Source organism: Gopherus evgoodei, unplaced genomic scaffold, assembly GCF_007399415.2.
Source record: "Gopherus evgoodei ecotype Sinaloan lineage unplaced genomic scaffold, rGopEvg1_v1.p scaffold_67_arrow_ctg1, whole genome shotgun sequence".
Taxonomy (NCBI): Eukaryota; Metazoa; Chordata; order Testudines; family Testudinidae; genus Gopherus; species Gopherus evgoodei.
This window is the reverse complement of record NW_022060088.1, coordinates 482,963-509,753: the sequence shown is the minus strand read 5'-3', so window position 1 is coordinate 509,753 and position 26,791 is coordinate 482,963. Positions and strand designations below refer to the sequence as shown.

Here is a 26,791-nt window from a genome sequence, read left to right as displayed (position 1 = left end):
AAATTCCTTCCCGACCCCAAAATGGCGATCAGTTAAACCTGAGCATGTGGGCAAGACTCACCAGCCAGCACCCAAGAAAGAATTCTCTAGTAGTAACTCAGATCCCACCCATCACAGACCACTGGGCATACTTACCTGCTGATAATCAAAGATCGTTGCCAATGAATTGCCAAAATAGGCTATCCCCTCATACTCCCTTTCATAACTTAGCAAATTTAGTCTTGAAGCCAGATATGTCTTTGTGCCCCCACTACTCCCTTGGAAGGCTGTTCCAGAATTTCACCTCCTCTAATGCTGGAAACCTTGGTCTAATTTCAAGTCTAACTCCATTAAATTCAAAAGTTTTGGATTTTTTTAAGCAGAGGTTTTTTTTATTGTTTCTTTAAACAATCAAACACAGCAAGGAGCAAATATTTGGCCACACTCTTCTGAAACCCCAAATCATGTTCAGGTTCTGGCAGACTTGTTTGAGCTTTTTCAATTAGAAAAACCACAACAAATTTTGAAAGAAAGCAGATGTTGTCTGTGATTTTTTCTGCTTTTTAAAAACTACTAGTTTTCGATCCAAAAAATGTTTTGACGGAAAATATTTGTCCAACCTTTTTAATGAGCTTCAGTACCTTTTAGCACTAGCTGATGCTGAGAACCGTGATACCTTGTAAAGGTGACTTGAAAAGCAATTTTGTCAAAATTGGGTTTGTGCTGAGATGCAGAAGGTTTTTAAATGTTTATTCTTCCAGGACCGCTGGGGGGGACAAGTGGGGCAATTTTCCCCGGGCCCCACAGGAGCCCCTGAGATACAGTATTCTGTAGTATTGCAACTTTTTTTTATGGAAAGAGCCCCCATAATTGATTTGCAAGCTGAGGAGCAGCTCATCCTCTGCAGCTGGACAGGACCGTGTTATTGGCTCCCGCCTGGGGAGTAGGGGTGGTGGCTGACCAGGGGCGAGAGCACGTGAACAAGCTGAGAAGCAGCCCGTCTTCTGCAGTCGGGGCAGAACCACTACCACTCCACCTTGGGGGTGGTGGCTGCTGACGCGGAAGCGTGGTAGTGCGGCCCTTCCCCGGCTGCAGAGGACAGCCCGCTCCTCCTCGCTTGTCCCCTCCGCTCTCCCGCAGGCAGCGGCCACCCCCAGGCGGGAGCCTGTAGCGCGTCCCTGCTCCGGCTGCAGAGGATGGCGGACATGACACCCAGGCGGGCTGCTCCTCCTTGGCTTGTCCCCGCTTCCTCCCCTCCGCCTCCTCCTCCCTTTCTCTCTGCACCACCTCCTGCCAGGGGAGGGGAGAGGGGCAGAGTGACAGTCCATGCTGAGCCCAGCTCGTGCCAGGGCCAAGGCAAAGACCAAGGACGAGCGGGGCTGGGATCCAGCAGCAGCCTCAACCCCTGGCGCTGGGAGCGTAGTGACGGAGCTGAATCCGCCTCGAGCCAGATACGCAGCAAGGTAAGAGTTGGACAGGCGGAGGGTTTTGTTAAAATTAAATATTAAAATTACACTAGTAGGAAATGGTTTTGTTTCACTAACTACAGATTCTCTGTTTTCATTTTTTTTATTTTTAAACAGTCAAAACAAAACTTCAAAGTGCAAAAGCAAAAAAAAAAATTTGAGGGGAGCCAATTTTTTTTTTTGCTTGGGGCCAAAAAACCTAGAGTCAGCCCTGGCTGGGAGAGCTCTTTCCAGTGCTCTGCTGTGACTACACAAGCCATGTTAAAGTGCTGCCGTTGTAGATAGCCCGAGGTTCTTTGTACTTATGTATATTCTCTCTATTTCAGTGAGATGTCATTCCCTTCAGAATCTGTTGTAAAAACGTATGAATGGCCATACTGAAGTCAGACCACTGGTCCACCTAGCCTAGAATCTTGTCTTCCGACAATGGCTGGTGCCAGATGCTTCAGGGGGAATGAAGGATACAGGACAATTTACTGAGTGATCCAACCATCCTGTTGTCCAGTCCCAGCTTCTGACAGTCAAAGTTTAGGGACACCTACAGCATGGGGTTGCGTCCCTGACCGTCTGGCTAATAGCCATTAATGAACTTTTTTGAACCCACTTATACATTGGGCCATCTTAACATCCTCTGGCACCAAGTTCCACAGGTTGAGCGTGTATTGGGTGAAGAAGTACATCCTTGTGTTTGTTTTAAACCTTCTGCCTACTAATTTTATTGGTGTTCCATAGTTTTTGTTATTATTTACCCCTCCTCTCACTCCTTATTAGCAGCAAAGTATCCTGTGGCACCTTATAGACTAACAGACGTTTGGAGCATGAGCTTTCGTGGGTGAATACCCCCTTCTTCAGCTGTATGTGGTGGAAATATCCAGGGGCAGGTATATGTATGCTAGCAAGCAAGCTAGAGATAACGAGATCAGTTCAATCAGGGAGGATGAGGCCCTGTTCTAGTAGTTGATGTGAAAACCAAGAGAGGAGAAACTGGTTCTGTAGTCGGCAAGCCATTCACAGTCTTTGTTCAATCCTGAGCTGATGGTGTCAAATTTGCAGATGAACTGAAGCTCAGCAGTTTCTCTTTGAAATCTGGTCCTGAAGTTTTTTTGCTGCAGGATGGCCACCTTAAGGTCTGCTATAATGTGGCCAGGGAGGTTGAAGCTGCTCCTACAGGTTTTTGTATATTGCCATTCCTAATGTCTGATTTGTGTCCATTTATCCTTTCCGTAGAGACTGTCAGTTTGGCCGATGTACATAGCAGAGGGCATTGCTGGCATATGATGGCGTATATTACATTGGTGGATGTGCAGGTGAATGAACCAGTGATGGTGTGGCTGATCTGGTTAGGTCCTGTGATGGTGTCGCTGGTGTAGATATGTGGGCAGAGTTGGCATCGAGGTTTGTTGCATGGATTGGTTCCTGAGCTAGAGTTATTAGGTGCGGTGTGCAGTTACTGGTGGAATATTTTCAGGTTGGCAGGTTGTCTGTGGTAAGGACTGGCCTGCCACCCAAGGCCTATGAAAATATGGCCGACCTGGAACAACGCTTCCTCAGCTCTCGTCCACTGCCCCTTCTCTACCTACGCTACATTGATGACATCTTCATCATCTGGACCCATCGGAAGACTCTGAAAAATTCCACCATGATTTCAACAGCTTCCACCCCACCATCAACCTCAGCCTGGACCAATCTACATGGGAGGTCCACTTTCTTGACACCACGGTGCAAATAAGTGATGGTCACATTAACACCACCCTATATCGAAAACTACCGACCACTATGCCTACCTTCATGCCTCCAGCTTCCATCCCGGACACATCACACGATCCATTGTCTACAGCCAAGCACTGAGGTACAACCGCATCTACTCTAACCCCTCAGACAGAGACCAACACCTACAAAATCTCCACCAAGCATTCTCAAAACTACATACCTGCACGAGGAAATAAGGAAACAGATCAACAGAGCCAGACGTGTACCCAGAAGCCTCCTACTGCAAGACAAACCCAAGAAAGAAACCAACAGGACTCCACTGCCATCACATACAGTCCCCCTCTAAAACCCCTCCAACGCATCATCAAGGATCTACAACCCATCCTGGACAATGATCCCACACTTTCACAGGTTTTGGGTGGCAGGCCAGTCTTTGCCCACAGACAACCTGCCACCCTGAAACATATTCTCACTAGTAACTGCACACCGCACCATAATAACTCTAGCTCAGGAACCAATCCATGCAACAAACCTCGATGCCAACTCTGCCCACATATCTACACCAGCGACACCATCACAGGACCTAACCAATCAGCCACACCATCACTGGTTCATTCACCTGCACATCCACCAATGTAATATATGCCATCATATGCCAGCAATGCCCCTCTGCTATGTACATCGGCCAAACTGGACAGTCTCTACGGAAAAGGATAAATGGACACAAATCAGACATTAGGAATGGCAATATAAAAAACCTGTAGGAGAGCACTTCAACCTCCCTGGCCACACTATAGCAGACCTTAAGGTGGCCATCCTGCAGCAAAAAAACTTCAGGACCAGACTTCAAAGAGAAACTGCAGAGCTTCAGTTCATCTGCAAATTTGACACCATCAGCTCAGGATTGAACAAAGACTGTGAATGGCTTGCCAACTACAGAACCAGTTTCTCCTCTCTTGGTTTTCACACGTCAACTACTAGAACAGGGCCTCATCCTCCCTGATTGAACTGATCTCGTTATCTCTAGCTTGCTTGCTAGCATATATACCTGCCCCTGGATATTTCCACCACATGCATCTGAAGAAGTGGGTATTCACCCATGAAAGCTCATGCTCCAAAACGTCTGTTAGTCTATAAGGTGCCACAGGATTCTTTGCTGCTTTTACAGATCCAGACTAACACGGCTACCCCTCTGATACTTCCTTATTGACTTTCTCCACACCATTCATGATTTTATAATTCTCTGTCATATTTCCTTGAGGTCATTTGAGCAGGGGGTTGGACTTGATGACCTCCTAAGGTCCCTTCCAACCCTGATATTCTGTGATTCTATGATTCATCTCTTTTCTAAGATGAACCGTCTCAGTGTATTTCATCTCTCCTCATACGCAAGCTGGTTTATATTCCCTAATCGTTTTTGCCTTCTCTACATTTATTTTAATTCTAATATATCTTTTTTGAGAGGGGACAACCACACCTGCATGCAGTATTCAAGGTGTGGGCTTACCATGGATTTATGTAGCATTATGATATTTAGTGCTTATTATTTACCCCTTTCCTGATGGTTCCTAACACACTGTTTGTTTTTGATTGCTGCTGCACATTGAGTGGCTATTTTCGGACAACTATCTGCAGTGGCTCCAAGATCTTTCTTGAGTGATAACAACTAATTTAGACTCCATTTGTATGTATGGCTGGAATTACTTTTCCCAGTGTGCACTACTTCGCACATACCAACATTACATTTATCACAAGCTACATATGAGTCAATAGTGTAACACTGTGGCAAAAAAGGAGCAAACATTCTGGGCTATTAGCCAGGAGTGTTGTAAGCAAGACACAAGAATTCTTCTGCTCTACTCCGCCCTGATTAGCCTCAGCTGGAGTATTGTGTCCAGTTCTGGGGACCACGTTGCAGGAAAGATGTAGACAAATTGGAGAAGGTCCTCCAGAGAAGAGCAGGAAAAATGATTAAAGGTCTAAAAAACATAACCCATGAGGAAAAATTGAAAAACATGGGTTTGTTTAATATGGAGACTGAGAAGGGGACATAACAATTTTCAAATACATAAAAAGTTGTTACAAGAAGGAGGGAGAAAAATTATTCTCCTAACCTCTGAGAATAGAACAAGAAGCAATGGGCTTAAGTTGTGGCAAGCGTGGTTTAGGTTGGACATTAGGAAAAACATCCTGTCAGGGTGGTAAAGCACTGGAATAAATTGCCTAGGGAGGTTGTGCAATCTCCATCATTGGGGATTTTTAAGAGCAGGTTAGGCAAACACCTGTCAGGAATGGTCTGGGTAATAATTAGTGCATGAGTGCAGGGGACGAACTAGAAGATCTCCCAGGGTCATTTCCAGTCCTACAATTCTATGGTTTGATTTAATCAGCCATTTTGTTGCCCAGTCACTGAGTTTTGTGAGATCTGTTCGTAACTCTTCAGTCAGCTTTGGACTTAACAATCTTGGGTATTTTTATATTGTCTACAAACTTTGCCACTCGCTGTTTACCCCGTTCTCTGGATCATTTATGAATATATTGAACAGCACTGGTCCCAGGACAGATCCTTGAGGGACCCAGCAATTTACTTCTTTCCAATTTGAAAACTGGCCACTTATTTCTACCTTTTGTTTACTGTATTTTAATACTGATCTAGTAGAGACCTTCCATCTTATTCCAGGACTGCTTAGTTTGCTTAAGAACCTTTTGGTGAGAGACCTTGTTAAAGACCTTCTGAAAGTCCAGGTATATCTACGGGGTCACCCTTGTCCTCATATTTGTTGACACCTTAAAATAATTTGACTAGATTGGATTCTGCATGATTTCCCTTTACAAAAGCCATTGACTATTCCTTAACATATCGTCTTCCTATATAGCAGAGGTAGTCAATAGGCGAATCAGGGGCCAAATCCAGACTGCCAGATGCTTTCAGTTGGACCCCAAAATCTTATTTACTCGTAATTATTGTTACTGCACTGTATTTTATTATTTTCTCTGGAGTCTGAACTTTGCCTACATCATGACCAAGATATTTGGACCTTGATAAAAAATAATTGACTACCATTGACCTATAGTAAAGAACACAATTGTCAGACACACAGTTTGCCAGTTTGCCTGATTGTGATATTAGACTTACCAGCCTGTAATTTCCAGTATTGCTTTGAGGCCTTTTTTTTTTTAATCGGTATTATGTTAGCTACTTGCCAGACATCTAATGCAGAGGCTAATTTAAACAATAGGTTGTATACCACAGTCGTTACCATGCAGTTTCATGTTTGAATTCCTTTAGAACTCTTGGGTGAATACCAGTCTGGTCCTGGTGACTTACTACGCTTAAATTTATCAGTTTTTCCAAAACCATCTTTACTGACACCTCAATCTGCTTCCTCAGATTTGTTACCTACAAAGAATGGCTGATGTATGGGAATCTCCCCGTATTCTCTGCAGGGAGGACTGATGCTGTGGCCTTGTTTTCATTGAGTGCTTCTTTAGCACCTCAATCTCTAGTGCCCCACTGATTCTTTGGCAGACTTCCTGCTTCTGATGTGCTTTAAAAAATTTGCTGTTAGTTTTTGTGTTTTACTAGTTGCTCTTCAAATTCTTTTTGGACTCCCTAATTATACTCTGACACTTGATTTGATGGAGTTTGTTCCTTTCTGTTATATATCCATCTGTTGTATTTCAGTGATATGTTTGTATTACTGGGCTGAGCCAGTAATTAGGTTGCCTAACACTTTCAATATAAAAAATTATTGTGGCCCTTTGTTTTTAGAAGCTCTAGCTGCTTCATGGGTTGCATGAAACCTTTGAAATACGGCAGGAGGAAAGTCCTTGGGCTGAAGAGCTGCCCGGTTTGTCCCATGACATTCAGTTCAGGTTTTGCTGAGAGATGCCTTTTTGAAAAAAGCCATTTCCCTTCTCTCACCTGTTCATTGCACTCTATATTGGAATGCTAAAGACTGTTAGAGCTGTTGCACAAGAAGAAGTGGGGAGAGAGAGATGGGCTTATGCCCAGACCCTGCAAATAGTTCTAATGAGCCAGCTGATTCACTTTTAGGGCTCCATGTGGGGTAAGAGCTGCCACACCGCCTGGTGGTACAAGAGAGGTAGGCTGGGTCCCCCCTTGGGATAACAGCCTTCTACTTACCAGGTAATGTGGTAAGTCTTGTAGTTCAAAGGGGAGCAGTCTGAAAGTTCAGGGTTCACACCCAAGTATTGATGTATGATTTGGGTGATGGAGGATCGTTATAGTTGCGTGTAATAAGATTGGTTTATCTTTTTTCTTAAAAAGAAAAACCTAGGAAATTACCTAAGCATGTAAACAAATCTTATTTAGGTTGCAAAGACTGTCGTTGCCTGTGCAACCTTACTTTAGCCTCCACGTGCATATGTATTTTGGCACAGTCTTAAATTATGTGACGACACACAGATTTTCACAGGGCCCCTGTTTCATTTCATGTGAATGGTAAATGCATTGAGTGAGTGACAAAATTATGGTTGCAGGGGGAACCAAAAATCTGCCATATCCTAACTTTGAGGTGCTTGACTTTTCAATGTAAATAACATAGTTTTTGTGGGTGTAATACTCAAGTAATCTATGGTGCTTTGGACTCTTTGTGAAGGACATGCACTATAAAAATGAAATATATTTGCTTTTTTTTTTTTCTTTCAGTTTAAACCGAAGCCACTATTCTTGAAGTTGTTAAAATTTGCTGGTGCCCAAAAAGACACTTTTACAATGATGGAGGTAAATTATCGGAATTTCTCATTTGGAATGATTGAAAGCAATAAATATAAGTTTCACTCTTACAAGTTTATCATACTTATTAGTTGCCCCATAATGAAAGAAAAATAATGTGGTGTACTGGGTAGGGCATCGGTATGGAAGCTCAGAGGTGGTTCTGTTCCTGGCTTTGTCACAGTCTTGCTTTGTGACCTTGGTCAAGTTACTTAACATCTATACCACCATTTCTCTGTTTGTAAAATGGAGTACTGTATATAGCTTTGAGAACTACAGATGAAACCTGCTATGTAAACTAGCATTTATTTATAACGCTGTTAATATTAATATGGAGTTGCAGGTGATGATTGAAAGGAGAATAGACTTTTTAGGGGGGTTGAAATAGGTTGTTTTATATTGGTTTTATACTTTAAAGTTCTAAATATATTTAATATTCCAAACTTGACTTGCATTATAGGTAATACTCTATCTTGGCCGATATATTATATCTAAACAATTATATGATGAAAAACAGCAGGATATTGTCCACTGTGCAGATGATCCTCTTGGAGATCTATTTGGGGAACCAAGCTTTTCGGTAAAAGAACCCAGGTAACATTTCATATTTTTTGTGCGAGAGATCCAGATAAAGCTTATGTAATAAACTGAACATATGTTTTGGTTTGCAATTTGTTGCATATTTTATTTGATGAAGTCTTGATAGATGGAATTGTCAAAGTTGTACGCCCCCTGCCCAGGTGTCTGGTATTTGAGAGGGAGGCCTGATTCAGCCCACACTGATATCTATAAGTGCCAGAGCTCAGAAGCTACACAAACTTCTCAGGTTCAGTAACCTTGGGGGCTTCTGTCTACTTTGAAGAGAGATTCTTTCCTGCACCCCTTGAGGTAACAGCAATGTAATTTAGACATTATACAAGCACTTAAGCCTGTTCTCTTTCCATTATGAACTCCTTATGCATGGGAGACTAAGCCCAAGTAAGGGGGCTGCATACTCTCTTTTGTTTTTTCTCCTGGCAGCTACACAACTCATCCGTGCAAAGTGACAGTGGTTGAAGATTTCCCTTTGCAGCAGGCTAAACTTTCTTCTGAAATAGGTTTTATTGCTGCAAAGCCAGTATGCATGACCTGGGTCTTGCCATTGCCCTGAAAGTTGAAGATATTTTTCTCTGAATTAAACCCTGAAATAATGCTGTACAAATTCCATTAAAAATGCTTTGACTCATGATTAGAGATGGTCCAACTGCTGGCTAAGTGAGAAATGGCTTTTTGACAAAATTGAAAGGTTCAGAAGAAAATTTTTGATCTTGTTGAAATTTTTCATTTTTTGAAAAAAATTCAAAGTTGAATTTTTCCCAACTTTTTAGGAAAAAAGCATTTAAAGTTTCTTCAGTTTGTTTTTGTGGGGCGGAGGGGGAACACTTTCACTTTTTATACTGTTTTCTCCTTTTTACACTGGGGTGGTGAAAGAGAAGTGGAAAGTTTAAAAAGCAAAACCCAAGTGTTGGTCATATTTTCCCCACCAGAATAAAATGAAAACATCCGAAAATGCTGTGAAATTTTTGAGCAAACCAGAAACATTTTAATTTCTTTTGGCTTTTTCTTAAAATGCACTTAGATCTTTTCCTGTCAGCTCTGATCATGACCCCACAAAATAATCAGTGTTTTCAGCTTGGTCTTTCTCTCTTCTAGTTTGGCTAAACTTACCACAGCAAATAGGAACTTCTAATTTATAATGTATGAAATGTCTGTTTTGTCTCCTTTCAAGGAAAATATACTCAGTGGTTTTCAGAAACTTGATAGCAGTCAGTCAACAAGGTAAATTAGTGTTGAAAGAATCCCCATTTTTTGAGGGGGAGGGTCTTTATTAATGCAAAAGTTCTGAAAGCTGTATTCACTTACTTTGTAGGCAATATTCAGTTAACTTGAATCATTGATAGAGGTTGTAGTTATTGTCCCTTTTCATAGCATTGTTGGAGGTGAATTGCATCTTTTACAAATAAATTGTTTTAAGATTATGGGTCTAGCGCAGCAAATGGGCTTGAACTTGTTCTCAGTGAGGTCAATGGCCAAACTTTCATTGGATTCATTGGAAACAGGTTAAGGCATTATGTGCAGACTTTGAGGCTGCTTTCTTTACATACTCAACTCATACTAAGAAACAGATTTAAAAACCAAAATATTCGAATATTGGTTCATCCTTAACTACCTGGTCTAGTTTGAGTTAACATTTCTCTTGTAATACTTGACATGATAAACAATAAAAGAAGCAGGGAAATTTTTTGTTATGAGTTTATTAAATACATATATAATTTCATAAAATAGACTATGGTCTATTTACATCTGCAAGAGAAGGATGGATAATACAGCTATAATGTAACTTACATTTAAGAAATGAGTGAAATGAAAGATAAATATGGGGTGATTTTTTTTTAAAAAGGCTCTTAAAACTACATTTATACTTGTAATCTGCTTGATTTTTCTAAAGTCTGGAGCACCTAACATCTCCACTGGCTTGAGTGGGTGCAGTTGAGTGCTCAGTACTCGAAAATCAGGCAAATGCCTACGTATAGACTTTTGGGCTTAACATTAGGCTCCTATTTTTGCAAATCTTGGCCAGAACAGCAAAGTAGAAGGATCTAAGATCAAATCTACTCAAATAAAGAGGCTATGTGCTTACTAGACTTTGTTCTAAATGGACACCTTTTGTTGTGAAAATAACTAGTTGTATTGTGTAGGTCAGGATCTGGTCTGAGAATGTAGTGTAGCTCAGGGTCCATTCTGACAGTGTAATTAGAACAATTATTTCTGTGTCTTAATAATACACTAGTGATTGTAAACATCTCTTGCAGAGCTTGATACCTGCTTTTGCAACCAGTGGATCTTGTATGTGTTCCCTTGTAAGTGTTCCCTTGTAAATACTGGTGTATCATCATGTTGCTATCTAGCTAAAAAGTGTGTTTTATTTATAAGAATATTTTCTCCCAACATTCTTTCATCTGCGAAAAATCCCCAAACACAGTTATGTTTCTTTTTTCTTATAATTGTGTATGTAATGTTCCAAAGAAAACCTTGAACATTTCTTCAGAGTATGAAGTGATTTTGTAAATGTTAAGTATCCTCTGAATTAAAGTTTAAAACAATATGTACAAATTATTTGCAGTATATTTTTCACTGCAGTCTTTTGAGCCTGCCGGGATTTCCTTTCTGACGCATTGCTTTATGTATTTTTCTTTTTCAGTGTGTTTGGAAGTAATCCCATATCAGAGTGAGACCTGGCGCCAAATTGAACAAGGCAATGTTCCAAAGGTGATCTAACATACTCATTTTTTCAAGTTTCACAAATTGATTTGCTTTACCATTGAGATTTGGATGCAGTTGAAAGATGAAAATAAATTTCGTCCTATCCACATTAATACTCTGCTTACTTAGTGTTTTTGTTAAACAGGAATCCATGCAAGAGTTAGCTGACGAGGAGCAGACATCCCCAGATTTGGCTGCTAAACCAACTGCCTCTTCTAGGAGGGCGCTCGGTGAATCCGGTATTTGCACATTTATAATGCAGGATTTTCAACATTTGATACATACGCCTAGAGCAAACTTGCATGTCACTCATCAGAGGGGTAGCCGTGTTAGTCTGGATCTGTAAAAGGAGCAAAGAATCCTGTGGCACCTTATAGACTAACAGACGTTTTGGAGCATGAGCTTTCGTGGGTGAATACCCACTTCGTCAGATGCATGTCACCCACGAAAGCTCATGCTCCAAAATGTCTGTTAGTCTATAAGGTGCCACAGGATTCTTTGCTGCTTTTACAGATCCAGACTAACACGGCTACCCCTCTGATGAGTGACATGCAAGTTTGCTCTAGAATACTCAAGGAGTTAATAGAAGAGGTATCTGAGCCTCTAGCTATTATCTTTGGGAAATCATGGGAGACGGGGGAGATTCCAGAAGACTGGAAGGGGGCAAATATAGTGCCCATCTATAAAAAGGGAAATAAAAACAACCCAGGAAACTACAGACCAGTTAGTTTAACTTCTGTGCCAGGGAAGATAATGGAGCAGGTAATTAAAGAAATCATCTGCAAACACTTGGAAGGTGGTAAGGTGATAGGGAATAGCCAGCATGGATTTGTAAAGAACAAATCGTGTCAAACTAATCTGATAGCGTTCTTTGATAGGATAAGGAGCCTTGTGGATAAGGGAGAAGCGGTGGATGTGATATACCTAGACTTTAGTAAGGCATTTGATACGGTCTCGCATGATATTCTTATAGATAAACTAGGAAAGTACAGTTTAGATGGGGCTACTATAAGGTGGGTGCATAACTGGCTGGATAACCGTACTCAGAGAGTAGTTGTTAATGGCTCCCAATCCTGCTGGAAAGGTATAACAAGTGGGGTTCTGCAGGGGTCTGTTTTGGGACCGGTTCTGTTCAATATCTTCATCAACGATTTAGATGTTGGCATAGAAAGTACGCTTATTAAGTTTGCGAACGATACCAAACTAGGAGGGATTGCAACTGCTTTGGAGGACAGGGTCAAAATTCAAAATGATCTGGACAAATTGGAGAAATGGTCTGAGGTAAATAGGATGAAGTTCAATAAAGATAAATGCAAAGTGCTCCACTTAGGAAGGAACAATCAATTTCACACATACAGAATGGGAAGAGACTGTCTAGGAAGGAGTATGGCAGAAAGGCATCTAGGGGTCATAGTAGACCACAAGCTTAATGAGAGTCGACAGTGTGATACTGTTGCAAAAAAAGCAAATGTGATTCTGGGATGCATTAACAGGTGTGTTGTAAACAAGACACGAGAAGTCATTCTTCCGCTTTACTCTGCGCTGGTCAGGCCTCAGCTGGAGTATTGTGTCCAGTTCTGGGCAGCGCATTTCAAGAAAGATGTGGAGAAATTGGAGAGGGTCCAGAGAAGAGCAACAAGAATGATTAAAGGTCTTGAGAACATGACCTATGAAGGAAGGCTGAAGGAATTGGGTTTGTTTAGTTTGGAAAAGAGAAGTCTGAGAGGGGACATGATAGCAGTTTTCAGGTATCTAAAAGGGTGTCATCAGGAGGAGGGAGAAAACTTGTTCACCTTAGCTTCCAGTGATAGAACAAGAAGCAATGGGCTTAAACTGCAGCAAGGGAGATTTAGGTTGGACATTAGGAAAAAGTTCCTAACTGTCAGAGTAGTTAAACACTGGAATAGATTGCCTAGGGAAGTTGTGGAATCTCCATCTCTGGAGATATTTAAGAGTAGGTTAGATAAATGTCTATTAGGGATGGTCTAGACAATATTTGGTCCTGCCATGAGGGCAGTGGACTGGACTCGATGACCTCTCGAAGTCCCTTCCAGTCCTGGAGTCTATAAGTCTATAAGGTGCCACAGGATTCTTTGCTGCTTTTGCATGTCACTGGCTCATGTCATTTTTTTGGTGAGGAGTCCACATTTTCATGGTTTTCGCCATTATGAAAGGTACCACATTAACAGCCCTGGAGAAAGAGCAGCTCTGCTAATCCATAGAATAGATACAATGTGGGTGTGTTCGAGCACTTCATTGCTCGCGGTACAAATTCTCTGGAGACCACTCTTTCACACACCAGTGCCCTTTTATTTCCCTGTCTTTTCCCACCACCAGGTATATACAATGCAATACCAATCAGGTAGCCCCTGAGGGAACAGCTTGCTCTTACAGCAGCTGGGAGCAACAGGTCCTCACTTTCCTGTTCCTCCCTCCTACTTCCTGCCTGCCAGCTTTAGAGGCCTTCCTTTCAGCAGGCTCACAGGTGATTGCTCTCAGGCCGTTTAATGAGCCACACTCCGCCAGCTCCAGCCAGTTCCCCTTGATAGGAGCTATGCTAGCAGGTTGTGAGCTAACAGGGGCGGGTTCAGTGCCTCTTAAGCCAGCACCCTGTTACACAAGGTAATAGCAATATAGACTTCCCCACATGTTTATACATCTCCTAGCACAGCAGTTTTCAATCTTTTTTTCATTTGTGGATCCCTACACATTTTTGACTGCACGTACAGATCCCTCTGGAAATCTTTGACATAGTTTGCTTACCCCTAGGGGTCTGTGGACCACAGGTTGAAAACCACTGTCCTAGCACACTGAGGCTCTGGTGAGCGACCAAGGCTTCTAGGTGCTATGATAATACATGTAATAACCTCACCAGCATGGGTCAGTCCTGATCTGCAAGGACTACTAGTCAGGTGATATGATAACTCAGTCTCCACGCCTGTTCAATCCTCTGCCTTTATACTGATGTCACCAACAAGGGTATCAGCGGTGTTTTCTTTGTGATGTGGACATCTTTTCACACCCAGCCCTGAGACTGTCAAACTAATGTCCGGTAACTCTTCAGACAGCCCCCAGATGATAACTTTTGGCAGGGAAAGCAGGGGGCAATAGTAGTCTTGGCACATCGGGTAGCAGCTCCCAAAGGGGTTTCTGTGATCTAACCCGTCACAGTGGCCCTGGCTGCTGACTGCCAGGAGATTGCCACTGTCTCCACTTCTAGATTGAGTAATGTGGCTTATGCCAATGAAATGAGAGATTTGATAGATAAGGGGGTGCGGGGGAAAGGCACTAGAAACTTTGAAGGGATGTGTGATGTAGTTACTCAGGAACAATTCCTGAATATGTGCAGTGATGATGTAAAACAGTATTGTGGGCCAAAAAGGTGGATGCAGTGGGTGAGTTAGCTGGGCTTCCAGACTCTTATGAGCAAGCACAAGCTGCAGTCAGACATAAAGCACTGGCAGAGGGGTCCAGGGTTGTGGGGAAGCAGAATCACCGTTTTGCCCCTGGGAAGGAGGAGGCTGGGCGGTCACCTCCCCATTCCCCTGGTATTGGTCCCAAATTTCCTGTGTGAGCAGAGGAGGCCAAGAGGTGCTAGCATTGTAAGTCCACTGAGCACCTGAGGACTAAGTGTCCCTTGCTGAGTGGGAGCAAGGAGCAAGTAACACATGAAGCTGCTGCTTCTCAGAGCCCAGCTGCTGCCTCTCTCCACACAGGATTTGTAAAGCTTGCTTCCACACAACCAGGCAATGAGCATATGCACGCTGTTAAATTGAATGGTGAAGTGCTTCTGGGACTGAGGGACATGGGTGCTGAGATTCCCGTGATCAGGAGGGACCTGATCCAGGAGAAGGATTCGTTGCCAAGTAAAATGGCAGAATTAGAGCTGGTTGGGGGTTACAAAGTCCTTGCAGCTTTAGCTAACGTACACACGCAAACTCGGGATTTGCAGGCTGAACTGACTGTTGCAACGGTGGCACACAATTTTGCACCGTTTCTACTTGGGAATGATTTCTTCAGTGTGGCAGAATCTGTCCCAGGCTTGGTTAGCAGGGAGCAGGAATCTTGTGCTAACAGCCCCGGGGTGTGGGGGGTGTTGAAGTCACAGGGACTGCTGGGGGAATAGGAGGGTGTCTCTTAGGTTCCTATGCAGCAGTAAAGGATGCAGCTTTGGGGGCAAGAATGGTTATGGCCAGTTCCTGCAGCCCAAGAGCTCCAGGCAAGTTCCAGAGGGAGGGGCTGGACAAAGCCAGCTCCTGTCCTGTAATCATCTCCCCCAGAGGAGGGGGATGTATCACCTTGTAACAGAGGGGCCATTCTGGATGCTGACTGCCAGGAAGTTGCAGGTCAGCAGCGGGCAGGGCTTGCCCTGGGGTGCACAGAGACATATATCCCAAAGGTGGAAGTTGGGGTCCTGGTGACCATTGCGGTGGGAACAGACCCCAAGAACTCTGTAGCTGGGTGCCAGCCGAACCCGAGTGAAAGGGGGAGGGGGATTTTGCTGGCCAGTGAAAGGTCTCCCATGGCTGGTAGCTGTGAACCCACAGCTGGAGCAGGGTCACCTGTCCTTTTGGAGGACACAGGGGTGTCTGACCCAAACGGGAGCACAGAGGGAAACGGGGGGCAGAGAGTCGCCCACCTTTTGTAGGGAGGGACTTTCCCAGAAGGAGGATGAAAAGTCTGCATTTCAAATGACAGCCCCCTCTCCTGTGGATCAGGCTTTAAGGGAAACGGGGGGTCAGGTCTCCTAGGGTGGGGAGGTCCATCCAGCTGATCTGTTGGGAACAGGAATTGGGGTGCCCAAAGGGGTCCAGAGCACCCCATTGAAAGATGTTGTTCTTGCTACACTTGTGAGGGGCTGAGAACAGGCATGGTTGCAGTGCACCCTTTCCTGGCCAACGCCCCAAACACAGGCCTGAATTAGAATCCTTCCCAAAGAGGCAGAAGAATCTGCATCAGAGTGTGTACCAGAGGGCACAGAGAACTGGGAAAATGCAACAGACGCTAAACAAGTCATATTGAGTGAACGAAGCCTGTCCAGCATAGATTTGCTGTTAACCTTGTGTCTTTTGCTAATTCACCTATGAGATAAAACAAAGGAATTCATACTTCATAAGACCTTTTACGATGTGGGACGTACCTGATTTGTAGAAGAAACTGTTGTACATGCTAGGGATGGTGACAAGACAGCCCCACAAGCATGATCCTTTTCAGCCTATACCTGTAAACAGACTGGAAGCTTGGCACAGCAGCAAAGGCACAACAGGCCCATGCTGCTGTGTAGAAGAGGAAACTGAGGCACACCGCCTCATGGCATTGGTGTCTAAATACCAAGACACCTACACTTTAACAGATACTACTGTCTGTGTTCTGTTAGCAATATTACACCCCGATCTGTTTCCAGGCCTCTGGGGACCAGGAACCCCAAAACTAGCTAGAACCCCTAGGAATGACATCGTATGGATTCAAGGTACTGAAAAGGAGTGTGACCAAAGGCAAACAGGAATTTTACAGGTATTGCCTCCACCATGGACAGCGTCCGAGTCTCTGGCAGTAAACTCGGGGAGGGTGTGACGGTACCTCCCGTGAGGCTTTATGGGAATATGACATAACTGGAATATGTTTTGTGCTGCCTGTGCCATGTAATATATCTCTGTAAAGGTTATGGTCTGCTATATCTAGTCATCCTATTGGTACACACATATCATTCTATACTTGAGGTTAAGAATATTGGCTGTATACTTGCTAGATTTCTAAGTAAGCTTTGTGAGGCATTTGGTCAGCTCCTTTCAGAAGGAATTCACAAGGTTAAGTACCCGATCAGGAAGCAGTCGGGGAACAGTGCATCTTGTAATGCTCCAGTCCACATAAGAAGTCTTCCTGGAGCCATACAGGATACCATGTGGACAATGGCTTCTGCCTGTAGAAACTGTAGACTGTGAGTCATGCATGGACATGTGACTGGCCCAGGTGACTCCAGAACTCCATCTTGGAGCTGGACTTTGCGTAGGAGAGAGGAGGGGGTCTCCACCCACAAGAGAAAGTCTATTTAAGTCCGTGGGAGACCCCACCACCTCCCAGGATATTTGGAAGAAACTGGAACAAGTGGTAGGGAGCATTCTGGAACCGGTGAGGATCTTATCTGTATTCAGCGGCAAAGAGTTCTGTGGCACCTGATAGACTAACAAACGAATTGGAGCGTGGGCTTTCGTGGGTGAATACCCACTTCGTCAGATGCTTGAAAGCTCATGCTCCAGCCCATTTGTTAGTCTATAAGGTGCCACAGAAATCTTTGTCGCTTTTACAGATCCAAACTAACACGGCTACCCCTCTGATATCTGTATTCAGTTTGATTAGACATAGGTTTGCCCATTTTATTTTGTTTTGCTTGGTGACTTACTTTGTTCTGTCTGTTACTACTTAAATCATACTTTCAGTATTTAATAAAATCACTTTTTTACTTATTAATTAACCCAGAGTATGTATTAATACCTGGGGGAGCAAACAGCTGTGCATATCGCTCTACCAGTGTTATAGAGGGAGAACAGTTGATGAGTTTACCCTGTATAAGCTTCATACAGAGTAAAACAGATTTATTTGGGTTTAGACCCCATTGGGAGCTGGGCATCTGAGTGTTAAAGGCAAGCACACTTCTGTGAGCTGCTTTCAGGTCAATCTGCAGCTTTGGGGCAAGTAATTCAGACCCTGAGTCTGTGTTGGAGCAGACAGGAGTGTCTGGCTCAGCAAGACAGGGTGCTGGGGCCCCGAGCTGGCGAGGAAGGCAGGGATAGAAGTGCTTCTGGCACATCGAGTGGCAGCTCCCAAGAGGGTTTCTGTGATCCAACCCGTCACACTATGATTTTATATTGTGTTTTCCTGTGTTCAGTAATATTTTGTTCAGTTGCTTGATCTATGTAAGGTATTTTTGATATGCTTAAAGAACAGAAGTACATGTGGCACCTTAGAGATTAACAAATTGATTTGAGAATAAGCTTTCGTGGGCTAAAACCCACTTCATCAGCTGCTACTCTGAAATCAGATATGCTTATATTTGTATTATTTAGGCTGCAGTCATCCTAGCCTATCGTAAAACTGTACTGCATTTCTAAGCCATTCACACTACATTCAAAGAACTCTTTAATGTTGTCATAAACAGATAGCTAAGGGTTAATGTCTCTTTCACCTGGAAAGGGGTAACAAACAACACCTGACCAGAGGACCAATCAGGAAACAAGACTTTTTCAAATCTGGGTGGAGGGAAGTTTTGGGTGTGAGTCTTTTGTTCTTGGTTTGTTCTCTCTCTCAGCTCTGAGAGTGACCACAGGAATCTCCAGGCTTTCTAATCTTCTGTTTCCAAGTTGTAAGTACAAGGATAGTAAGACAATGGGTTTATATTGGGTTTTTTTTGTATTTACATGTATGTAGTTGCTGGAGTGTATTCTTTTTGGATAAGGGTGTTTATTCATTTTTCTTTTAAGCAATTGACCCTGTATATTGCCACCTTGATACAGAGACCCTTTTATGTCCTTTTTCATTCTTTTTATATAAAGCTTTCTTTTTAAGACCTGTTTGAGTGTTTTTCATGGGTTAAGGCTAAGAAACGAAGGGAGGGGGAAAATCTCTTTGTGTTAGATTTACTAATCCTGACTTTGCATACCCTCTGGGTGAGGGGGGAGAGAGATTAGATCTCTCGATACTTGTGTTTCAAGGACTTGAAGCAGGGAGTATCCTAGGGTCCCTAGGGTGGGGAAATCTGGGAGGAGGTAAAGAGGGTGGAATCCCTTTGTTTAGACTCACGGAGCTTGAATCTGTATATCTCTCCAGGAACCCAGGGAGGGAGCACCTGGAGAGGAGGAGGGGGAAGGGAAATGGTTTATTCCCCTTTGTTGTGAGACTCAAAGAATCTGAGTCTTGGGGTCCCCCAGGGAAGGTTTTGGGGAGACCAGAGTGAGCCAGGCACTAGAATCTTCTGGCTGGTGGCAGCGATATCAGATCTAAGCTGGTAATTGAGCTTTGGAGGTCTCATGCTAGCTTCTCATGTTCTGAACTCTAAGATTCAGATCTGAGTAGGAGAGTTAGGACAAATGTTGTAACTCAAACTGGTGAAAGGATGAACATTCACAGAGTAACCAGGTGTTCTGTTGTGCCTGCTTATTGCCAGCTTAATTATTAACTCGGGTTTGCATCCATGTGTCAGTTTATTACAGCCTTAAAATTCTTTTAATATCGTGTTTTTATGTACAGTGTTTTTTTAGTTTGTTGGAAATCTTCTGTCACTGAGTCACCAGGGCGATGCTCTGGAACTGCTGCCTATGAAACCAGTTATGACTCTGGTGAAGTCTCCTCTCTCTGAGCTTCCACCTCCCTGGGTCTGACCTTGGAGCATTCAGCATATGCCCCTCCGTGTGCTTCCCACAGCGAGTCTGCCTCTTGGGATCCTGGGGATGGCAGAGGGTCCTGCACCCCCACTTCACAGTCAGATGTGACTCTTAGCCAGCCAGTAAAACAGAAGTTTATTCGATGACAGGAACACGGTCTAAAACAGAGCTTGTAGGTACAGAGGACAGGACCCCTCAGTCGGGTCCATTCTGAGGGGCAGTGAGTCAGACACCCACGTCTGCACTCAGTCCTCGTCCCCAGCCAGCTCCAAATGGAGAAACCCTCCAGCCCCCTCCTCCTTTGGGCTTTTCCCTTTCCCGGACCAGGAGGTCACCTGATTCCTTTGTTCTCCAACATCTTTAGCTATCTCATTGCAGGGGGGAAGGGCCCCAGTCATTAGTTGACTGGGACCCTTCCCCCCTGCAATGAGATAGCTAAAGGAGACAGAGTTTTGGCCATTTGTGTGCACTGGCCCTTTGCTCTGCAACAATTACACCCCCTTATCCCAACATCTAGAGACTTAAGAAATGCATTGGGGAAACTGAGGCACCCCTTCAGTATTCAGAGGAAACATTAAGAACAGTTCCACTTCATCACATCTTCCCTTGAAGCATTATGCTCATTGCATTGGGATGGTAAGGTGTCCACTGTGGAAACATTGTTTTAAGCTGTAAATGTTTATAAACTATGTGTTGGCATGTTATCGGTACCTCATGGAGAGATGACAACTTAATGAGGACAACGATGGACAGGAGCAATGGTTGTGTCTGGGGGCATCTAAGTTTGAAAGTTTGGGTTCTCAGGGTGCAAAAAGAAAAGAGAGAGATTGAGCCAAGAAGCATCAAGGGAAAGTAAGAGGAGTCACAAAGTATGTACAAATGGTGGTGTTTTTTTTCTTTTAAAACGAAAGTTGCCAGGCTTAGAGGCACTGGGGGGGATTTTTCAAATTTTTGTTTACAGTGCAAAGAAAGGATTGGGCATTAGAGTGAGTTTGGAATAAGACACTGTGACAGACCCAGGCCAGTCTGGTAGAGGGCAAATATACTGGTCACTGGCTGAGTAGTTTTCTGTTCTCTGAGTGGCTAGAGCAGGGGCTGCATTAGAGTAATCAGGAACCTGCTAGAACCGATTAAGGCAGACAGGCTGACTAGAACACCTGCAGCCAATCAAGGCAGGCTAATCAGGGCACCTGGGTTTAAAAAGGAGCTCACTCCAGTCAGGGAGGGGGAGTCAGAGGAGAGGAAGTGCGTGTGAGGAGCTGCGAGCAAGAGGCACAAGGAGCTGAGAGTGAGAGAATGCACTGCAGAAGGACTAAGGAGTACAAGCGTTATCAGACACCAGGAGGAAGGTCCTGTGGTGAGGAGAAAGAGGTGTTTGGAGGAGGCCATGGGGAAGAAGCCCAGGGAGTTGTAGCTGTCATGCAGCTGTTACAAGAGGCACTATAGACAGCTGCAATCCACAGAGTCCTGGGCTGGAACCCGGAGTAGAGGGCAGGCCCGGGTTCCCCCCACACCTCCCAACTCCTGATCAGACACAGGAGGAGCTGACCCAAACTGTGGGTTCCACCAAAGGGAAAGATCACTGAGGTGAGCAAATCCGCCAATAAGCACGGGACCCACCAAGGTAGAGGAGGAACTTGGTCACAACACCTGTAGGCGGCCGCAGCCTCTGCTGAATGGTCACTGAACCAATCTGCCAAGCCTGGTAGGGAATTTCACTCCACTGCATTTATTACACACTGACTTGGCAGCTGCTTTTTAAGTCTTTGTCAAGTTCTTTTATAATGCCTTTTCTTAATGTTGGTAGAGTTGAATTTTGATACATTTATCCTCAAAATGCTGATTCCCTACTCCCTGCATGCTACCGGAGTCCAAAATGTCAGAAACATCCAAAAAGCAGTATTTTTGAGTTCTTCAGCTTAAAACAATGTTTCCACAGTTGACATCTTGAGCATCATGTTTTAGCCTTGAAGGAATTTTTAGTGTGGACTTTTATATGTCCACAAATTGCGGTTGTAATAGAAATTCTGATACCAGTAAATATACCGTTGCATGCAAAGCTAAAATAAAATCCTTGATTTCCAAAGGTGGCCAGGAGTTCATTCTTATGATTCCTTAATCATGGTATCTACTGCCTGGGGAAATTACCATTCATCTATCTTAATGATGGGGCAGTCAATGAAAAACAACCTCAGAAATGTCAGTCTTTTGCCCATTTTACACCATTTTCTTTTAGGAATACAGCAAGAATTTGTTTCATTTTCTTTTTAAAATAGGTCAGGTGCCTTTATTCCATTTACCATTTGGAAAAGCCCTAAATAATTATAATGAAGTTCTGAATAAGTAACTCCAGTTTAAACATCTACTAAAATGCATGTAACATTGTACGCTCCATAAAATGCCTTTGGACTAATACGCTTTTTCTCTCTGACACAGAAGAAAGTCCTTCAGATGGACAATCTAGTGAAGAAAGACAACGGCATAATTCAGCCAGCATTTCACTCACATGTGATGAAAGCCTTTCTCAGGGTGTTACAAGTGAGCTATCCCGTGAAGGAAGTGACAGCGGCCACTCACTAGACTCTGCAGGTTCTGTAAGCAAGATGTACTTTTAATTATGTTGAGTTCTCAGACATGCATCTTGGCTATCACATTAATATTTGAAACAAATAATGGTTCTAGTGATGATAGAGAACCTGAATGTTGTACTTTATGTGGCTTGGATCACAAAACTTAAGAAATGGAATTTTCTTAACTCTTCATTATGAATATTCAGATAAGGAAGAAAAACCAATGAATTCTTAGCCCTTGGTACAGTAGAAAAGTTGTGCCTCTGAATTGTGTATGAATATCTGTATTCCCAGCGTGAGTACGTTTAGTGGTTAGAGTAAGTTATTTACACGTGTTTCAGTTTCCAATCTGTAAAATGGGGGTTAATATTTACATGCCTTTGTTAAAGCATTTTGAGATTTGATGAAAGATGCTGTAACTATTATAACATTTCAGTCCGCAGAAGTGAAGTATTTGTTGTTAAATTCATGCAAAATAGCGTCTCTTTTTTGTATATTTTAAATGTTAGTAAAAGTAAGTTCAAACTTCACTTGTGTTGTATTTCAACATACTAGTTTCGGAGCCAGTTCCAATGTTCTTTACATTCATTTAAAAATATCTGTAAAGGTTTTATAAGTACAATAATATATTTCTAAATTGTGCAACTGCAGCAGAAGTCCCAGCATCTCGATTGGTATGAGGTATTTGGCTGACACCTGACTATTATCTCTGGCCAGCAGCCATTTAAACAGTGTTTCTCTTTACTGGATGTTTAAATACACATGTGGCAGGAGGAGACATAAGAATGTATTAATGAAGTGAAATATATTCTCTCCCTTGCCCATTTTATTCTGGATCCTCATGCCAGTTCATGAAACTCAAACTCTGATGTTTGATTTGACCAGGATTGTGTTTCAGACCAGTTCAGTGTTGAGTATGAAGTTGAGTCCATTTCTTCCGAAGATTATAGCAATAATGAAGAAGGAGAAGAGTTCATAGATGAAGATGATGAGGCATGTATATTTCTTCCCCCCCATCTGAACTGTTATAGCAGAAGCATTTTGTTGGAATGCAATATGAAATATTTCCATAATCATCTTTCATGACTGTATGTGCTGTATGGCAAATATCTACTGCCATTCTTTATACTGAGTTTTCTGAGTTTTATACTGAGGGTAACAACCTTCCTGTATACAGTACTATAACATCCCTCCTGGCCAGAGGCACAGAATCCTTTTACTTGTCAAGGGTTAAGAAGCTCAGGTAACCTGGCTGGCACCTGACCAAAAGGACCAATAAGGGGACAAGATACTTTCATTCTAGGGGAGGAGGCTTTGTCTGTTCTGGGTGCTTGCCAGAGACAGATGAAGAAAGCAAGTAGTCTAACTCCATTGGAATTAGTAAGTACTAGCCAGGGAATGCATTAGCTTTTGTTTTGCCTTGTGATTTTCTCTGTGCTGAGAGGAAGGTGTATATCTGGTTTTCTTTTTGTAATTTTAAAGTTTTGCCCGGAGGGAAATCCTCTGTGTTTTGAATCTGGTTGCCCTGTGAGATTAGCTTCCATTCTAATTTTACAGAGGTGCTGCTTTTACCATTTTTCTTTCTAAGAAAGTTCTGTTTTTTTAAGAATCTAATTGGGTTTTTAAGTGTCCTAAAAACCCCAGGTTGGTCTGTGCTCATCTTGTTTGTTTATTCTCAAGCCTCCCCAAGTAAGGGGGTATAGGGCTTGGGGGGATATTTAGGGAGAGGAGGAACTCCAAGTGGTCCTTTCCCTGAGTTTTGTCTAATCACTTGGTGGCCGGCAGCATTTACCTAATCCAAGGTACAAGGGAGAATTTATGCCTTGGGGAGTTTTTAAGCTAAGCTGGTAGAAATAAGCTTAGGGAGTCTTTCACGTGAGTCCCCACATCTGTACCATAGAGTGGGGAGGGAACCCTGACAGTTGTTTTTTTAATAAATTGTTTAAAATTAAAAAACAAGTAAAAGGAAGTTGAAATACATTTTCTTCCATCAGGTATGTCCAATGATGATTGATCAGATTGAAGAGAGTGATGCTGATTCAGTTGATGAAGATCCTGAAATTTCACTGGCCGTGAGTAAATTCTTGGTTCATAAAAAATCAGAAGTCTGTGAGATGAAAGACCAAGACCTGTATCATGAATGAATTCAGTGGATATTGACCAATTTTGTTTACAAGTATTGAGTAAATACTTTAGCAATAACATAAAGAAACTATAATCTCCTTTAATTTTTTTCAGTAATAGTAGGAATGAAAATAGTTTAACTTTTTAACTTTGAATACACTAAAGGATTGTTGGAAGTGCACTAAATGCAATGAAATGAACCCTCCCTTTCCACAGAATTCCCCCAAATGCTGTTCTCTTCATGAGCACTGGCTTCCTGATGGACAGAATGACCTATCTGAAAAGCGAAAATTGGAAAGTTCCACACAGCTAGAGCGTGAAGAGGGTTTTGATGTTCCCGACTGTAAGAAAGTGAAAGTGAATGAAGATAAAGAACTGAGTGTTGAAGACAGTAAAGATACAGCAGCACGACCTTCTGAATCCAAGGAAAGTGAAGAATACTCTCTGCCATCTACATGTAGGAGACTCTTTTGTAGCAGCCAAGAGGATGGCAAAGAACCTGAGAAAAAAGAGACAGAAGACACAGAGGATAGTGTGGAATGCAGCCTACCCCCTTCCAGCACAGAGCCCTGTGTCATATGTCAGAGCAGACCTAAAAATGGCTGCATAGTTCATGGCAAGACAGGACATCTTATGTTGTGTTTTACTTGTGCAAGGAAACTGCAGAAGCGGGATAAACCCTGTCCGGTCTGCAGAGAGCCAATTCAGATGATTGTGCTAATTTACTTTAATTAGAAGGAACTTCGGCATAACTATGCAACAAAGCTTCAGCAGACCTTCCACGCAGGCTTCATTACAAGCTTCCCTAGACTTGTACAGTTAAGAGAGTAAGAAGCTATTTTTGTATGTTTAACTAAAGATGTGTTTGGGGTGTTTTCTTTTCTTTTGATGTAGCGAAAAGTTGATCTTAAAAAAATAGCACTGAAATCAATAGTTTTCTTCATGCGGTATTTGGGGGGATATTAGAATACCGAAATTCCTGAAACTTTATTTCCATGTTAGGGGATCTAGCCCATCAAGATTTGCACATCACAAGCAGATCAGTAACGACACTTGTACAACTGGATAGACTATCCCTTTTTAAATACTGAATTTAAAGCTTCTGAAAAGAGAGAGCTCTCAAGTTTCATTCTTGTGAATGTCAATTTTCTTTTGCTCAGTAGGAATTCATAGAATTTAAGAAGTCAAGCTTCCCATTTTTCTACAAATTCCAGTATCTGTTCCTTAGTGAAGTCATTGGGGAAAATCAGAACTTCTTAAGAGATGCCTTGGAATAGTCCTATTTTGAAAAAATAAAATAAAATTTTGACTTGGTCATTACTGAGACTTAGATTTATCTATCAAAGTAGGTAAACTGGGGGAAAAATTCCTGAGACTACTTCAGATCACCAGAAGATGTGAAAGTTAGTAAAGAATTAGAGTAATTTTAGACCAAAAGCTGGAATGAGGGAAGAATGAAATTAGGGTAGAGACTAGCCTTTTATTTCAGTAAAACACAAGAATACATTTCAGGTTCAATAAAAATAATTACTATTGATAAGTAGTTGATTTTAATTCAGCTTTGATAGGAACTGAAGATGTTTGTCACGTATGGTCCTGTGTAAAGATTGAGACCTATTTCATATGATTTGATAGTCTGTCCTGTTGCTAGTGGATAGGTTACCACATCACATTTCGGCACATTTGACTGGCCCAGCAGAGAGGGCCAAGGACTGAATAGACATAAGGAGTAAAAAAAAAACCCTCTTCAGCTATGAAAACACATCAATGGAGCAGTATTGGGGAAGTTTATACTTCTATTGTACCTGTGTCCAGTATTGTCAGTGTGCCACATTTCAGAAATATTAAATTCACTTAAATAAGACCACAACTACCAAACCCTCAGGGAGCAAAACCAGCACAGTGTGGTGTTTTGCATAAGGATTGGGTTTTAGTTCGGTAGGTTTTTTCTATTGAATCTGCAATTCTCTGTTTTGCAAGGCTTTTCTGAATATTGTAGAGTTGTGAGGTGTTAGCTTGGCCAGTTATATATGGAAACCAGACTTTAAAATTTTGACCAAAGTTTTGTATTAATATGACCTTTTTGGAAAAAAAATAAAAATCTGTAAAATTTAAATATCTTTAAAACTAGTGTGTCCAGTTCCTTGGTAACTCTTTTCAGTAATGAATTTTAAAAAAATCTGACCATACTTGTCCTCTCCACCTACTCACCCCCAAATTAATGATCTCTGTACTTTGCATGTTGCTGAATATCTTATGTGTTTGTGGTGAATTCCAAGAATGCAGTGGAAGTGTGCATTTACATAGAATTTGTTTTAAAAAATCCTGTTAAGTTACTCAGTTGAACAGGTATTTTGAGGATAAAAATGTAAGGTTTTAGATAATTTTGGTGAGAATATTATGCAAAAATGTAGCTTTCTTACATTCTCTTGCAGAATGTAATATTGAGAAAAGAGGTGCAGATTTTCAGGCTTTCTGATTTCAAGGGCAGCATTCCAATGTAGTTTAACCATAAAGAATGGT

At 42.4% G+C, this 26,791-nt stretch overlaps 1 protein-coding gene across 1 annotated transcript in view; it reads left to right on the top strand.

Annotated features, from left to right (window-relative positions):
• Positions 1 to 25,003, top strand: part of LOC115643686 (E3 ubiquitin-protein ligase Mdm2-like) — a 157,836-nt gene extending 132,833 nt beyond the window's left edge. The window contains 9 exon segments of the mRNA XM_030547703.1: positions 7,828 to 7,902; positions 8,354 to 8,487; positions 9,662 to 9,711; positions 11,135 to 11,202; positions 11,342 to 11,435; positions 22,011 to 22,167; positions 22,978 to 23,137; positions 24,139 to 24,216; positions 24,434 to 25,003. Coding sequence (XP_030403563.1) covers positions 7,828 to 7,902; positions 8,354 to 8,487; positions 9,662 to 9,711; positions 11,135 to 11,202; positions 11,342 to 11,435; positions 22,011 to 22,167; positions 22,978 to 23,137; positions 24,139 to 24,216; positions 24,434 to 25,003 — 1,386 coding nt within the window.
• Positions 25,004 to 26,791: the final 1,788 nt, after the last annotated feature.